At 49.3% G+C, this 16,435-nt stretch overlaps 1 protein-coding gene across 1 annotated transcript; it reads left to right on the forward strand.

The window, feature by feature from the left end:
* The first annotated feature begins 22 nt into the window (after positions 1-22).
* Positions 23-16,014, forward strand: TTL (tubulin tyrosine ligase). The gene is made up of 7 exons (XM_027709837.2): positions 23-391; positions 4,423-4,501; positions 6,185-6,417; positions 8,713-8,848; positions 8,941-9,210; positions 10,142-10,285; positions 12,118-16,014. Exons 1-7 carry the CDS (start codon positions 235-237, stop codon positions 12,233-12,235), a joined length of 1,137 nt encoding a protein of 378 aa, XP_027565638.1. The 5' UTR covers positions 23-234; the 3' UTR covers positions 12,236-16,014.
* Positions 16,015-16,435: the final 421 nt, after the last annotated feature.

Here is a 16,435-nt window from a genome sequence, read left to right on the forward strand (position 1 = left end):
CATCACGGGGCGGGGAGGAGCCGGAGCCGGAGGGTGGTTCTGGTTCCGGGTCAGTCCCCGCCCGGGAAGGCTCCTCGGGCGGTGCGCGGGGGCGGCGGTCCCGGCCATGCGGAGCCGGGCCGGGCGGCGCCGGCCGCGCAGGGCCCTGCCTGGGCTGCGGCGGGGCCCCGTGAGCCGCCGGGGGTAGGGCGGGGTGCCCCCCCTTCCCTCCCCCCCCACCCCCCGCCCATCGCCATGTACACCTTCGTGGTGCGGGATGAGGGCAGCAGCGTGTACGCCGAGGTGAGCCGGCTGCTGCTGGCCAGCGGGCAGTGGCGGCGCCTCCGCAGGGACAACCCCCGCTTCAACCTGATGCTGGGCGAGAGGAACCGGCTCCCCTTCGGCAGGCTGGGTAAGGGTCCCCCCACCGCGGCCGCCCCCGCCGGCAGCAGGGCCCGTCCTCCGCCTGTCGCCCTGCAGCCCGGGGCTGCCGCTGTCCCCTCCCCTCCCCGGTGAACCACCGCCGCAGGGCGGGGTCCTCGCTGCAGCCTCCGCTGCGGGCACGGGCAGGGCGCTCCCGGCAGAGACCCCCCGGTTTGGGAGGAGGTGCTCCCCGGCCCCTGTCACTGTCCTGTCGCCGTGACCGCGCGCGGGGCTCCCTGTCACCTGGGCTCGGTCACCGCCCTGGCCTCCGTCGCCCAAACAAAGGGCGGGCACCGAAGGGTCTCCGTGCAGCCGCCTCCCGACCCCCGGCATGTCTCTCTGCAGGCCCTGCTGGCGCCGGCCAGGACTCGAAGGATCCCCCTCCCAAGCTCCCGGAGAGTGGTTTCACCGGTACCCCGCAGAACACCCCCTGCCAAGCTTGAAGGGTGTGCTGTGGTGAAGCGGGGGGGTGGGGGTGTTCAGGGATCACCCGAGGCCCCTCATCTGGCATTTGGCAGACCTTAGGATCCCGGCCCCCCCTGGGTGGAGCCCTGCTTCCCGGACTGCCCTCCTTGTCCTGCAGCAACGCCCTTAGCGCCGTTTGCACCATTGCAGGGGGCTTCAGGCACGCAGCTTGGGTTCGTAGGGGTGCAGTGGTGCCAGTGGCATTCCCCTGCCTGGTGCTGGGCAGGGACATTGCGGTGCTGAGCTTACGTGTTATGGGGGTGTTTCTGGTGTTTGGGACAAGTGGGGAAACAGGTCTAAACCAGGCACACTCAAACCCTCACCCCAGAGTCATGGCTGGTGGGGATGTGCCTCTACGGGGCTTGGTGGGGGTGAGAGCACTAATCTCTGCCTGGAGCAGGATGTCGGTAATTCCAGAGGCTCTTTGCGTTATAGAGCCCCACACCCCCCTGGCCCACCACCTTTTCCCCTGCTGCTTGACCCCCAGTGTCACACTTGCCAATATGCTGGGCCCTGGAAGCTGCCCTGTGCAGGCTTGTCCCATGGCAGACAGGGCTGTCAGCAGAGCCACCCTGGCCCTCTGCCCCACTGGATGGTGCGGAGCCCAGGAGCAGGGAGGGGAAGTGCTATGGACTGCCCACAAGCAGGGAGAGCCAAGCCAGGCACTGGCAGTGTTGCAGGGTGTGGTGGGGAGCAGGGATGCACTGTCATCTTGGCCCTATTTTTTTTCTTCCTGGTGTGATTTTGCAGCACTGTTTCTGGCTGCAGTAACGTCAAAACAGGAGGAGCCCCCTCACTCCAGCAGCTCTGGGGCAGGACAGCTTTGCAGCCCCTTGCCTTGCAGTAGAGACCCAGCTCTGACTGCTCTTCCAGATTTGCAAGTCACCAGCTCCAGCACCTCTTCCCTTGTCTCCTCATGCATTTGTGAGTGGAAAGTCCCCACCACATGGCGATGCCATCTGATCACCTTCCAGCATTGGGGTGTCTGCAGCAGGCAGGGAAACACTGAGAGAGGCTTAAGCAGTGAGGCTGCTCACACGTGCTGACAGCAGGCACAGCAAGCAGACCTGTGCTTTAATGTGCCCAGCATGGAGAGCCCGCAAGCATCAGGCCTCACTGCAGAATGAGTACAGTTCTTTGATGTGAGTGGGCATGCACAGCACATCAAGCCATGGTGGGCTTGTGGGCATCTCTTACTAACCCTTTCCATCCTCCAGAAGTGTTCTGGGATGATGGAAGGACTTCAGTAAGCCCTTCAACTTGTGTTGCCATAGGATGCCTGAAAACTCAAACCATTTCTCAGAGCCAAGATGCATCTATAACCTGTGGAGAGGCACCATGTTTTGGCACTGTCTTCTTAAAACCATCCCCCTATAGCAGGAACTGGTTGCCTGAAATCAATACATTCAGAGCAAAAATAACATGGTTATTTTGGTACATCTTCCAAAAAGCTGTATCTTCTCTCGTTCATTGTCCTAAAGCTGTCTTCCCGAGCAACTGTTGCATCAAAGCTGGTTTGGTTTTCCTAAGGGAAATCACACCTAAGGGAAATCACACCTTCCTCAGTGGAAGCAGAGTTAATTCAGGGAACTGTAGGGATTTGCGTTACTCAGGGGCTCAGCTGGGTCACTGGGAGAGGGGTAGAAGTGGGACTCTCAGCATGCACCACTGCTGCTGTCCAGCTGCAGGGACCTCTGTTGCTCTCACTGATAACCTAATTCTTGGGGGACTGTGCTCTTAATCTGTAAGTGTCTGCATCTAGCAAAAAAAGCAGTTTGTGCTAAGGGGAGGGAAAGGAGGAAAAGGCTGCAGAGGCCTTATGTAGCAGAGGATGCTGGACTGTGCCCTGCTGGCCACAGGAGGATCATCAATTTGGTCAGTGCCTTGGCAGCTTTGTAATTCCGCTAAATGCATGGTGCAGACCTCGCAACATGCCCGAGAACGTTTCCCTTCTTGCCTCGTGATCTCTCTTTGCTGGCCACCAGACTCTACACTGCAGCCCACTGTTCCTTGGCGATGCTCAGGAAACCAATGAGGATGTGTGTCCCCAGGATAAACCGAAAACAAAAGAAAATTTGAGGTTTTTTACTATTTTCACTCAGTAAATTAGTACCTGGCCATGCTGCCTGCACACTGAAGTGCCTGAAGTTACGGATCTTTTCTGCAGGATGGTTCTCAGCTGTCTTGTTTTTAAAGATTTGTGAATAAAAAAGTGACCAAGGTCAGGGATGTGACTTTGGGGTTGAAAATAGATATTCACGCTCTGTGATCTTGCAGCTGCCTGGTCTTGTTTACTCCAGGCCTTTTTTCCCAGGCAAACACCAAGGAGAATAACTAAAACTCTGAATCCTTTTTCAAGGTTACAATCCACTCCCACAAGCATTTTTTTTTTGGAAAGAGGGTGCAGGTGGAAGTAACTCTCATGCTTGGGGGATCCCCCTTGTCCAAGGTCATTTCAAACCAGAGCTGTTTTCCATTGTGCTTTTCTCTATTGATGCTCTTGTCATTTGCTGTCACTGGTGACCCAGGTATTGCCCCAGGCATCACTCGCCTCTTGCACATCAGCCATGTTCATCTGCACTGGTTGTGTGGGAGAGGCTGTGTAGTGTTACCCAGATTTGTGTTACCCTTCAGACACTTGCTGCCATCGTGTCCTTCCCAGAGAGCTTTCAGCTGAGCACAAGTGTTTGTGTGATGTGAGAAAGTGAAAGAAGGCAGGCTGTGGTGTGGAGTCCAGTATTGGTAAGGAAGTACCCATCTGTTTGGCACTGTGGGGTATCTGTGTGGTACTGGTGAGGCAACAGCTGGATACAGGGACCAGTTTGGCACTTCCCAGTGCAAGAAAGGCTTAAGACACCCTGGACTGACTCTAGCAGGGGCCATTGGGATAGTCAAGGGGACAAAGGATGGCAGCCAAGCACTGGGACAGGGACTCACAGAAGCAGTACGATCTTCATCCTTAGAGATACTCAGACTTTGACTGAAAAAGAAGTTGGAGCAGAGACTCCCAGAGGTTCCTTCCCACCTCTGCTATCCAACAGGCCTTGCTGCAAAGTGCTAGAGGGAAGGAAGATTCCAAATCTTTAAATGTTTCCCAGTGTTTTGTGATATCAGGTCCAATAGGGAATTCTGTACGTGACAAAGAAAAGAGGCCTTTTGCTAAGATATGATCTTTGTATCATGGTGTGCTTCCCTGCATCCTCCACTTGCATTTAACAGTATCTGAAATCTTAGTTTTTAAAAACTAGCAAATGAAGAACATTTTTGGAGGGTGCTGCTAGTTCCCAATGTGAATTAGGAAATAATTATTTTCCTTTGCAAAATGGATGTGTCAAATAAAAAACAAATGGGTAAATGCATGGTTTTTTGCAACTAAAAGAAGGAAACCACAGGAGCCAGTACCAGCTTACAACCTGTTTCTGTAATGCAGGGCAAGGAAACAACCTCCTTTTTTTTTTTTTTTTTGTCCATACTGCATAGGTCCTTTGCACCAAGCAGCTGTTTTCCCTTTATTATTTAAGAAGTTTGTCTGACCTCTTTGTTTCCCTTTCTTAGGCCATGAACCTGGACTTGTGCAGCTGGTGAATTACTACAGGGGAGCAGACAAGCTGTGCCGCAAAGCATCTCTGGTGAAGTAAGAAATTCACTGACACATTACATGGGCTTGGCAGTTTTTCTTCTAACCCTTGTCGAGTGTTGGACCTGTTTGGGGGGTATTTCACAGAACAGCTGCCCTGGGAGTGTCCTACCATATGCTGTCTTCAGACTCCTGTGCTGGTCTCTAGAGCTATCTTTGTGCACAAAGGCATCTTTGTAACTTCAGGGGAAATGCCATTTCCACTGAGTTATATCTGCTTGAAACCATAGAGTGTATTGAATCAGATTAGAACCAAATCAAAAGAAAAAGAAGCCCAAACATATCTGCTCTTTTTCCTTGTAGACATTTAATTAAAACCTACTGCTTTTATTCTCTGTTTCATACAGAGATGATTTTAGCTAATCAGATTTGTTGGTCAAACGAGTGCTTGGAGACATTTCCAGGAAGAGCTCTGGGAGTTATTTCTGCATGACCTGCCATGCCAGGGTCTCCTGGGGAAATATGGATGAGCTTTCATTGTAGATAACCCTCGTCCCTGCGCAAACTCTGCAGCCATTAGGGCATCTTCATGTCAGAGCTCTTGGTCTCCTTCAGCGTTTGATTCCACATGAGAGTTTGTGCTGCCTCTCACTGATGCAGGCCTCTCCTTCCCCTGCAAAGAACCCATTTCCAATTGCTTCTTTGGCAGTGGTGATGGTGTGTGTCAGAAACTGGCAGAGTATTTTTTAAACTGGCAGAGTATTTTTAAGCACCCACAGCGCTCCTCAGGTGGATTTCTCTTTGGCCCATTATCTAGAGGCAGTGCTGAAAGCACTTGCACAGCTGTTTTTATCACCTGGAGCTTGGCTGAGCTTTCTAAATGCACAAATCAATGATGGATCAAGCTACTTATGAACCCAAAGACAAATGACATTCCTCAGGCTCCTGGGGTGTCACTGACTGACTGCCATTTCAACAGAAAAACACAAATGCACAAAGAGAGTCAGCGTGTCATGAGCTCTGCTTTTGGCCTCAAGCAAAGCACAAGCATTCAGAAAGACAGGCAGCTCCCTTGACAGTGAAAGAAAACAGGTCTGGGCTCTGCTAACAGGAGTTTGCTGGCATCTCCAGACATTACTGGTAGAAGGGGTGTGCCAGAGAGATTGGAGACTGTGTGGTGCAAGGGGGATCCCAGATACCTTGGGATGGGAAACATCCCATGTCCTTACTTTCAATGGTCTTCATCCACAACTGGGACACCTGGTCAGATCTCAGTACGAATGAGATCAAGGACTAAGCACCAGCACAGAGAACGTTACTGCTCTGGCCTCCCTTTTGCCAGTTGTGATCACTGCATCCTTCCTGCCCCAATCCGTGTTAGCAAACACACCTCCTCAGTTCCCTTGTGCAGAGATGATGCAGGGAATGCACCACAGGCTCTAGTTACATGGAAACTTCTCAGCTGTTAGTGTCATGGTATCAATAAAATGTTTAATGAAAGCCTGCAGGTTCTGGTTCAAAGAGTGGTGCTTGGCTGTGGGTTGGGGTTGCTGTGGTATCTTTAGGAAAACCATAAGTTCAAGGGTCTAAGGAAAATACGATAATTTAGCACAGACTATCTGTAAGCTGCTATTCCTCATCAAGCAAAAAAACCCAGTTAATGATGATTTTTTTCTTATTAAATGAGCCCATGCAGGTGGGAACACTCTGGAGATTAACAGCCTGTCTCTCTTCACCCAGGCTAATCAAGACAAGCCCTGAGCTATCAGAGTCCTGCACATGGTTCCCTGAGTCGTATGTGATTTACCCAACAAACTTGAAGACCCCCGTGGCTCCAGCACAGAATGGAATTCACCATCTCATAAACAACACAAGAACAGATGAGCGGGAAGTCTTCTTGGCAGCTTACAACAGACGGCAGGAAGGCAAAGAAGGCAACGTGTGGATTGCCAAGTCCTCAGCTGGTGCCAAAGGTTCATTCTCCAGCACCATGAGTTATTTCTTGTTATTCCTTACTCTTTACGTGATCCATAGAGTCATGGGGTTTGGCTGAGCCAAGCTGATATCTAGTCTGTCTATGATGGGCTTCACCTACCAACCCTATGCCAGTCAAGCCAGCACAGGGCTCTCCTTTGCTTGGTGGCATGGGGCTCCTGACAAGCATTGTCATGTGCACATGCTACCTAGAACATGCATGGCAGTGAAAGGGCCTCCACGTGCGCCTCAAAGTATGGGAAAGTGCTGCAGGAAGAAAGCAGTAGGGACCAGGTGAGGGAAATGGGGAGAGCAGGAGGTAAGAGGGAGCAGAACAGGGTATGGGGAGGAGGTCAGCAGGCAGGACAGCAGCCATCAAGGGCCGGGAGTGCAGCTCCCCATGCTGCAGCTAAGCCTGGCTTCACTTGGGTGGAAATCTTGCTTGTCTTTCAACCAAGCTCAGATGCCTGGTGCCAGTGGCCTACCCATGTCACACTGAGAAACTGAGCAGCCATGAGCTCAGTACATTGAAATTGCACCCAAGCCTCAGGGGAAGGTACCAGAGCAAAGACAAGCAATGCGGTGTCTGTATGTCCCTTTAATTTGAACAGGGCAGTAGATACCCAAGTGATAATGTGTCCTTCCTTGTTCCAGGGTCATTACATCACTCGCTCTACAGAAATAATGAGCTATGAGGTAGCTGGACACAACTGTAGATGCAATGCTTTGATAACTATGTGCTGTCTGTTACTTATGGTGTTATCATGGGCACGTTATTAGAGTGGCTTCATTTAAAAACTTACCTTGCCATGTGTGCAGCAGAGCCCAGTCTGGCCTTTTCAAAGGGAACAAGCCCACTTGTATTACTCATACTTGCAGAGTCATTTTTCATGCAGCCTTGCAAAAAGAGAATGTGAAAGCCAGAGGTGGCTTCCTTTGCTGATCTGCTTTCTTGGCTGTTACCAAGAAATATCAGAAGAGTATGCTTATTTTCATCAGGAACGAAGGAGAGATGACTCCTTTCGTTATGCCAGTGATGGAAAATGCTTCTGTGTGGTAAACTGTCTGGCAAAAAAGTCAATCTAAGTAATTGAAAAGGCCATTGCTGTGGTCTGCTCCAAGATGGGGAAGTTTACATTCTCCACATACTTGATGTTCAAGTGTGATCCCATTTTTCTGCACTAAAGCAGAGTAGCTTTTTGTATTCATCAGTGTGCTGCTGCAAATTAAAGTAGAAAGCAGACTCTCATGTTAATCTTTCAGAGGGAAGTTTTAAGTGTCTGGGAATTACTTCTGATGAAGAAGAAAGTTTGTTGACGTTGATTACCAAGGCAGATAGAGCTCAGGCACAGCCCCTGGCTTGAGACAGGTCTAGTGGAAGCTTGGTCATTCATCACTAACAGGAAAATTAAAGGTTTTGGATGCCCTGACTTAAAAGTTGAGATATTTCAGCTGTGGCTAGAGGTTTAGGTCTCTTCTTTGAGAGAAGGAACAGCTGCCCCACATAAGCTGCTTTGCTGCCTCACTGGATTGCTGACTAGGTGCACAGTTAAGCTAACCCCCCCTTGATTCGCCATCTGTCCAGTGCAGAATGGGTGGCTGATGATCTTCATACTGCAGGGGCTTTACTGGCTTACAGGGATATTTTTTCCCTTCTTTCTCCAGTGCACAGCCTGAAGTTGTGCCAGTACAAGTTTCTGCCTGGCTCTGCTGTGATCAGGGGACTAAAAAATCTTGCCTTCTGCATAAAGCATGGGTGAGAAAGATACTTTGGTGACAGGACTTCCTTTCAGTGGAGGATGCTGGGGTGAATGGGAGGTCAGTAGGGCTGAGAAGCTGTGACTCAGGTATGCAGAGCATGGAGCATTGAGAGTACCTGCAGGGCTGTGTTGGCAGTGACCTTCAGAAGTCACATCTAGGAGCATTTTCCATGGGATTATCCTGTCAAACTGCCTGTGCTCCAAACCTGTATTATACCTTCACTGCCCCCTTGAAATGTGGGGTTTTTTGCACAGTATTTCCTCCAAAACACTCAGCACAAAATTAAGACTAAGTCATCAGATTTAGTCCAAAAAGTTAACTAAATGTCTGAAGAATGGGCATAGTGCCAGAGAAGTATTAGACAACTTTAGCAGAGCTGACTTATCCCTCATGCCACCATGCCATCCATAGGTTCTTGCATGTTGCATGGCTTTTTGGGCAAATGAGCCATGATCCGCTTGGGGCCTAAAAATAAGCTCCAACAAAGGTAGAATGATCCTCTACCTAACTTTGTCTTCGTCTTTCTGTGTCAGGAGAAGGGATCCTGATTTCTTCAGAGGCTACAGAGCTTCTGGACTTCATCGACGAGCAGGGACAAGTGCACGTGATTCAGAAATACCTGGAGAATCCTCTACTTTTAGAGCCAGGGCATCGCAAGTTTGACATCAGGTAACCTTCTCTGCTTTTGTAATACCGGTTTTCTTTTTCATGCTGTTACTTTTTGAGCCACTGAGACTAGAGTTTGTTCTCTTGTCCCGCAGGAGCTGGGTTCTCGTGGATCATCAATATAATATCTACCTCTACAGAGAGGGTGTCCTGCGGACCTCTTCCGAACCATATAACAGTGCTAATTTCCAGGACAAAACCTGCCACTTGACCAATCACTGCATTCAGAAGGAATATTCCAAAAACTATGGGCGGTATGAGGAAGGGAATGAAATGTTCTTTGAGGAGTTCAACCAGTATCTGATGGATGCCCTGAACACAACGCTTGAGAATGGCATCTTACTGCAAATTAAACACATAATAAGGTAGCCAACTGCCTGCTCCTTAGGAAAACATAACCCTTCAGTGACAGGGAACGAGTACCAACAGCTGGGGAAGCAGCCAGACCAAGAAGGGAAGGGTTTCAATTGCTTAAATTTAAATAGCCCAGTGTCACTGCTCAAAGAAAAAGCACCTCCATAGGTGCTGTTTCCTCAGTGGTATGTGTCAATGTATCTGCATTTTGCCAGCTGTGGCTGGAGAAGGATGGAGTGATAAAGGAAGACAGCAGGTCAAAAGACAGGGCTAGGAGAGGTTGGGATTAGAAAAGGTATAAGGTGCAAGAGGGGAAATGAAGCTGGAGTCGAGTCTGCAGGGTTTTGATGCTTCCCCCACCATCAGCAAGCAGCAGCACATGGCATTGGCCTTGGTTACCGTACTCAGTCCACAGAGCCAGCTCCCTCCTAGGCACAGAAAGTGCCTACAGAGAGATATCAGAGATCACGGTGCTTTAGAGAATCCAGGTCTTGACAAAGCAATCCTTCATGAAGGAATTTACTTTGCAAGTACCTCATTGCTGTTGATTGCACCAAAAAGACATGACAGAATCTTTGAGGGACTTGGAGGCAAATGAGCATCCAGTGGCAGTTCCTTGGGGACCTGCTGCAGCCCTTTGTGTCTCCAGGCTCTAATTGTGCATCATGTTTTTCAGTTTGCCTGATAGAGTAGTGAGGGAGGGTGCTGCTCTCCAGCTCTTCAGGAGTTAATTCAGGGGTGTCCCCGTGTGTATTTTCATGGTTGCAGGACCTCACTTGCAGGGACCTGGTTACCATGGCACGTATTGTATATAGCTTGTAATTTGGGGCACTTTCAGGGCAATCCCTTACTTAACTGTACTGTACACATGGCCTCAGAAGCTGCAGTGCAACAGGTGTCCACAGGGCTCTTAATGTTGAGTTTCTGTTTTTCCCTTCACAGAAGCTGCCTTATGTGTATAGAACCTGCAATCAGCACGAAGCATCTTCACTACCAGAGCTTCCAGCTCTTTGGCTTTGACTTCATGGTGGATGAGGAGCTGAAGGTCTGGCTAATAGAAGTCAATGGGGCCCCAGCGTGTGCTCAGTGAGTAATCACTTCCCATAATACTCTTGTGATGCCACCATTCACATGAGGCACCCAAAACATGGCTATGTCCCAACTCCAAGTGAAAAAGGTGGAAGAAAGTGAATTAAATGGGAATTTTTCAGGCTAACCCACACTGAACACTGATCTAAGTGCCAGTCGATTTGGGTTCATTGCTCCTGTCTCTGTGTTTAGTATCCCCTGGCTTCTTTCCCATGTGAGATGGGGCACTAAGCTCAGTTTTTGAACAAATGGGTTTGAGTATAACTTGGGTCATTTTTATTACTATTGGGCTGAAGTTATGTTGCAGATTTAATGCTTTGGGGGTCAGATCGTTTCTCAGTCTCTCTTGTGGAGCCACTGAACATATAATAAATGAGTAGCATTAAGGGCAGCAGCTGGAAGTGAGTGACTAAATTTGCAGGCAGCAGGACCCCAGAGCACACAGTGGATGCTGCAGACGTTGGGTCAAGGCTTCCACTAGCCACAGGGAGGCTGGGACAGCCAAACAGCCCTGGCCATGAACATCTTTGCATAGGCACAGTGGGAGGTGCTCTATTATGTGATTGAGACTAGACATCTTTGCTAAATGAGCATCTGTATCATATAAAACCCCAGCAAAACAGAACAGGCTGTACATCAGTACACTAGAATTTGATCAGATTAGACGTAGATTAGATTAAATTAGATTAGATCACCACTCACAGTAGACAAAAAATACTGGTCAAACCTACCAGGCAGCCTGTTCAGCAGCCTTTTCAGGGATAGGGCTTGGGAAGCTTTCTTGGTGCAGGATGCCCTGTTCACCATGTGCGTCGTGGTGCAATACTGCCTTGCACCTCCTTGTGTTGCTGTATGGGTAGAATTTGGTTATTGCTGGGTGGATTTGGATTGCAGCAGTGCCCTGTTTGTTTTTTGCCTCTATGGGCACTGGAAGATACTGAAAGCAGCTGAGGTAGGTTTTGGCTAATAGCCAAATTAGGCTTCTCTTCAAGGTTATTCTAGTTTATAGCACCCATATCACACAGTTCCCATTTAAAGAGAAAAAAATTGGCTACTGAAAGCAATAACATTCTCAGGAGCTGAAATTATATCTTGCTGTCACATAGCCCCAAAGGCATGGAGTGAAGGACATTTTTAATCCTAGGAAAGACAGCTTTGGTACTAAATATGTTCCATATGCCAGCATGCTCAGAGAGGTTACACATGTATTTCCTTCAGCAGAAAATTAATCTATTGCTAAGTCATCTCAAACACCTTGTCTCTTTTCTCCCTAATCCTGCTCTGTATGATCTGTGCCATGGTGAAACACATCCCATGCTTCTGGGGATCCTGTGAAGCCTCTGTACCTGGTCACAAGCTGATGTGAATAACCTCACCCCGGCACAGCATTTCATGAAACCATGAATGCGTCAGAGCAGTCTCTCTGGGGCACATCCCCGTGTGAATGGGGTCTGATGTAGTAAATCAGGGCTCCCTGAGTTGGAAGGCTGAGAGGGTACTGAGATGTCTGCTCCCAATCATCATGGATGTGGAGACTGCTCAGAAGACTGTCCTGACAGTAAACATAGATAATGAGTTTTGTGGTCCCATCTGGCAGGGAGCAATATTGGGAATAGGATCACCATTGAAAAAGAAGATGGTTGCTGGTATAAGCAGGGAGGAGATGGAAGAGATGCTGCCCTCCTCCTGTTTGCCACCCTGCAGCTCCTTGTAATGGGAGTAGGTTCATGTAGATCCTGCTAGGAAAATGCATGTCTACATAAAAATTGGCTGGGAGTCTGCTAGTTTGTCCTGCCTGAGTATCTGATTATGTCTCTCTCATCTCTTAGGAAGCTGTATGCAGAGCTCTGCCAAGGAATTGTGGATGTAGCCATTTCTAGTGTTTTCCCCCTCAATGACACTGGGCAGAAGATGAGCCAGTCATCATCGATCTTCATCAAGCTGTGATGACGTCAGGACTGCCACTGCTGTGAACAGGGAAAGACTGCATCCCTGGGGTCAGCACAGTTCGGTGGCCTATCTCAGTAACATGCCAAAAAGTCATAGAGACAGGCTTCTTATTTTCTTGGAAACCACAGGGAAAAACAACAAAACAGGCATCCACTCAAAGCTGTGATTAGCCAGAGCTGCTCAGATAACTCTGCCTGCATTCACCAAAATCCACTTTAGAAACAGCTTCTGTAACTTTGATATCTGAAACAAATCTCTCTGGGAGAACAACAAAATAACCTTGAAATGAAACCCCAACAGGGATACTGTATATGCTCTATTAGCTCCTCCTTTTCTATAGAGAAAACATTGGGTTTTTTAAGGGAATTGAGCGAAGAGAACGATGAAGTTGTCCTCCTGCTGTGTTTGTTCTTTCCTCACCTATTGCATCATTAGTGCCTTAGCTCCGCTCCAAATAGGTGACTCCTTTCCTTTGTTCCTGCTCTGTTACATAGAAAGGAGCAAGCTCTCTTGCATTGCAGGGTGCCTAAAACCAGGAACACCAAGAATTCAGTTTCCTTTGGTCATTTTCCAAGCTGGTTGGCTGAACACCTAGGCAATGGCTGGCAAAAGGGTGCTGAACTGCAGGCGGTGAATTAACCCAAGGAAGGAAGGCGATTTTGTTTATTTATAGCTATCCCTTTTCCTACTGAGATTTGAATCAGTGTCTATCCCAGTCTGATGCAGTTTAATTCTGTTTAAAAGAGGTAGAGCGAGCCCCTGAGAGCTCACTTGCGGGCTGTAGGATTTCTAACATCACTTTTGTGCTGAGTGTTTCAAATAGCAGAAACCTGTGAATTTAGGTTCTTCTCTCAGCTTTCACCTTCATGATTTATTTGAGGCTTGAACCTGAAACCTTTCAACCCAAATGATTTTTATCCTGTTTGATCCAGCAGTTTTATTCTCCTCCATTTGACAAATATTGCAATCTTCTGCCATGAACGCAGTCCACAACTTGATCTCAGCTAGGGGGAAAGTGGGTGAGCTTTTGTAGACCAGGAGAAAGATTCCTGTTTGCCACACAACTGGGAAAGCAGGTGTTCCGGGGCGAAGGAGAGTTTAAATTCCTTGAGATCTCTGAATTTCAGAGCTAACATCTGCTTTGAATATAACCTAAATCCCTGGCATAGTGCCCACCCTGTGAAGTGTATCTGAATTTTCAGTGTGAGCCCAGCAGGTCCCTCCTAAGACAGAGCTCTTTGCAGAGCACGGTGGCACTTGTAGCAGCAGCAAGCTTTGGTGGGGGTGTTGGGAGCTGTGTTTTGCTGCCTCTGGTGGGGAGAGATGGTTGGCACTGAAATTAACTGGTTCGTGTTGCCCAAAACAAACAAGCAAGAAGAGATTGTGGAGGTTACAAACTGCCTATATATAATGGGAAGTGAATCAAGCAATGGGATTTCTGCCTTCCTCAGAAGATCCTAGTGCTTTGGTGTACTCATCTCATGCCAACAGACAATCCTGGCACCTTTCTGTAGGCAGGACTGAAGCATCCGTGCCTCCTTGGAGTGGTGCATTTTATCGTGCATTTTATCACAGGACGGACATTCATTGCAACACACTCTGAATCTACAAGTGGCACTGTTTGATGCAGGGCCACTCAAATCCAGGAGGGAACAGAGTGCTTAGCAAAACCCCGTGGAAGCATCGCAGAGAGGGCACATCCCGAAGAACCACACAAACACCTCTGAAGTTGTCAGCGCCCTGAAGCCAGCATGGATCTGCATCTACGGAGTGCGTGCTGGATGCAGAGTGCAGTGGTGCATGCAGAGAAGTGACAGGGAGCAGGACCTGTGTGAAAAGGGGGCTACAGCTTGGTTGCCCTGCACTGCAGGTACTGGCAGGTGGCTTCACTTCTAGCGAGATGCTGAATGCCAGGTCTGGTCTCTGGATTTGGGCCTCATGGGTGTTCAGAAGATGGACCATGAATGCACTGCTCCATGAGATGGGAAGTGCTGGGTGATAAAGTGGGGAGAGGGGTGTGGGGGAAGGAGTAGTTGGGTTTTTAGCACATGGGTATAAAAATTTCACTGCAGTCCAGGTAAAATGTAGCGATAACGTGCCAAGGTAAAATGTAGGCTGTTAAGGGTTGTTAATCAACTTGCAAAGTTCACCATGTCTCCATTGACATTTTCATGTTAGCTTATGTGAACTTAAGAATAATACCATCTTGCCCAGCAAAGAGAAGATCTCACAGCAATTGCTCTCATCCAGGATGTGCCTGAGGTGACAGCTGGGCTCTCACAAGCTCTAGGGCAGATGAGCAGGGTGTGAAGTTAGACCAGAAAATTTTCCCCATCACAATGAACTAGAAATGCTTGTTTTCTGGGGTGCTAGACCCATCCTTCTTTTCCCCTAAAAAGGGAAGGGGGGGTTAAATTATGATGATGAATCACTCCCTTACTGCACAGTAACATGAGGTTCCTGGCTATGTAGCAGGATAAGAGAGAGAAAGCTGCCTGGATACAGGCAAAAGCAGTGGCCCCCACTGGAGCAGCTGGTACCACCAGCAGGAGAAATGACTGGAGATCTTCTGCCTAATTCCAAGGCCTTTCCTTCCCCCTTTTTCATCCCAGATTGGTTGTGGCAGATCAACAGCTGGCCATTTTTGCTGTTCATCTGAAAGTGGAGCCTCGGCTTGGCAGTAGTCATGACTACAGGCAGTGCAGTTATTTGTACCCTGCCTTTTAGGCTGGGCATGGGGGAGGTAGTGTTTCAGGAAACTTGAATCCTCCATTTGCTGAATTTTTCAGGAATAAGCAACAGCCTCTGGAGGAAAATGTGTGTATTTTCCACCTTCTCTCAGTGCTCCCCGAAGTAAAGCACAGAACGTAAATTATAAAGGACAGAGAGCACAGTGCCTAAGGTTTTGCCCAAAATACTAGCTACGAGGTGGAGTAGAGGATGTGTGTGTGGCTGAGGCCTGAGCATTGCAGCCATGGGTGCACCTTGCAAGTGATACTCACAAGCCCCTGTGAGACTTTTGTTTGTTTCTTTTTTAGGAATATACAACAATAAATGTTTTCTAGCTTATTTCAGCTAAAAGGTCAATAGAAAAGGTCTTACTCTCTTTCCTGAGCTTTCACCCAGGATGGTGCTGGGTTTCTAGAAGACATCTACCATATTGCAGAATGTCTCTAGTCCTAGATGTATCCCTTCATGTCATCCATGAAGGATTTCTGGCCCAGGTGTTCTGGCTGCGTCTTCCAGCAGGGTCTGGTCCCGCTGGACTCTGGGTTTCAGATAACTCCGATGTGGCTTGTTGCATATAAGTTAGTCATTGTTACCATGCAACAGGTATTGTGTTTCTGCTGAAATCTGATGGCTGGCCACAGTCCACAGAGAATGCTGGACAAGTCTAAGAAAGGCTCAAAAGCTACTTTCGTCTAGGTGGCTGTGGCCAGTGCCCTTCAGGACTGCTTGCATGTACCTGCTCCCAGCATTTGTTGTTCTCCACATGCAGCTCTCCTTCAGGAGAGCAATGCTGTGCCATGTGTAGGTTCATAAACATATTCCATTGACAGTGTCTGCTGTGGCAGCCCTGGGGAAACCCTGGTGTTGAGAGGATGGTGGGGTACATGGGGCGCTGCCAAGCTGGCCGCCTGCCAGGCTCTGGATCGTGTCCCCAGCTGCTCTCACGTCAGCATGTGCGTGTGAGGCTGGCAAGTGCCTGAGTTCATGGATCTCCGGTGACTCTATCCACATCTCTCCTAAACCATCATTAAAACATGCAAACCCCACAGCCTGCGGTGTTTCCTTGGGGCAGCGGGTCCCTGGAGAGTCATGTCCTGTGGGTGCATGTGATGTGTTTCCCGGGAGTTGGCGCACCCCTCATCTCGAGGTGACAAAGGTGAGACAGCAGCGTGGCATGACCGAGCTGGCCTCACCTCCAGGGCTGTCCCAGCACCTGTGGGAGCTGGGGGGTGGGCGGGGGATGCTGTTTGGGTCTCCAGGTGTGCGGAGGGGGCAGAGAGCGACGGGGGTGACGGGGTGTCAGGGCTTTCCACCCCGGGGGTGCGCGTGGCTGGGCGGCGGGGGGGAATGCAGATGGCTGGCGAGCGGGTGCTGGGAGCGCCTGTTGGGAGGAACGCAGCTCCTGGAAACACGGCTGAGGGCGGGGGTCAGGCACAGGCGTGTCCGCCCGGCAGCGGCCCTGGATCA

Source organism: Pipra filicauda, unplaced genomic scaffold (genome assembly GCF_003945595.2).
Source record: "Pipra filicauda isolate LSUMZ 115617 unplaced genomic scaffold, ASM394559v2 scaffold109_size3271384_pilon, whole genome shotgun sequence".
NCBI lineage: Eukaryota > Metazoa > Chordata > Aves > Passeriformes > Pipridae > Pipra > Pipra filicauda.

Coding starts and splice junctions, on each gene's coding strand:
- TTL (XM_027709837.2), top strand. CDS start 235: ATGTACACCTTCGTGGTGCGGGATGAGGGCAGCAGCGTGTACGCCGAG. Junction 4,502..6,184: donor CGCAAAGCATCTCTGGTGAA/GTAAGAAATTCA, acceptor CTCTTCACCCAG/GCTAATCAAGACAAGCCCTG. Junction 8,849..8,940: donor CATCGCAAGTTTGACATCAG/GTAACCTTCTCT, acceptor CTTGTCCCGCAG/GAGCTGGGTTCTCGTGGATC.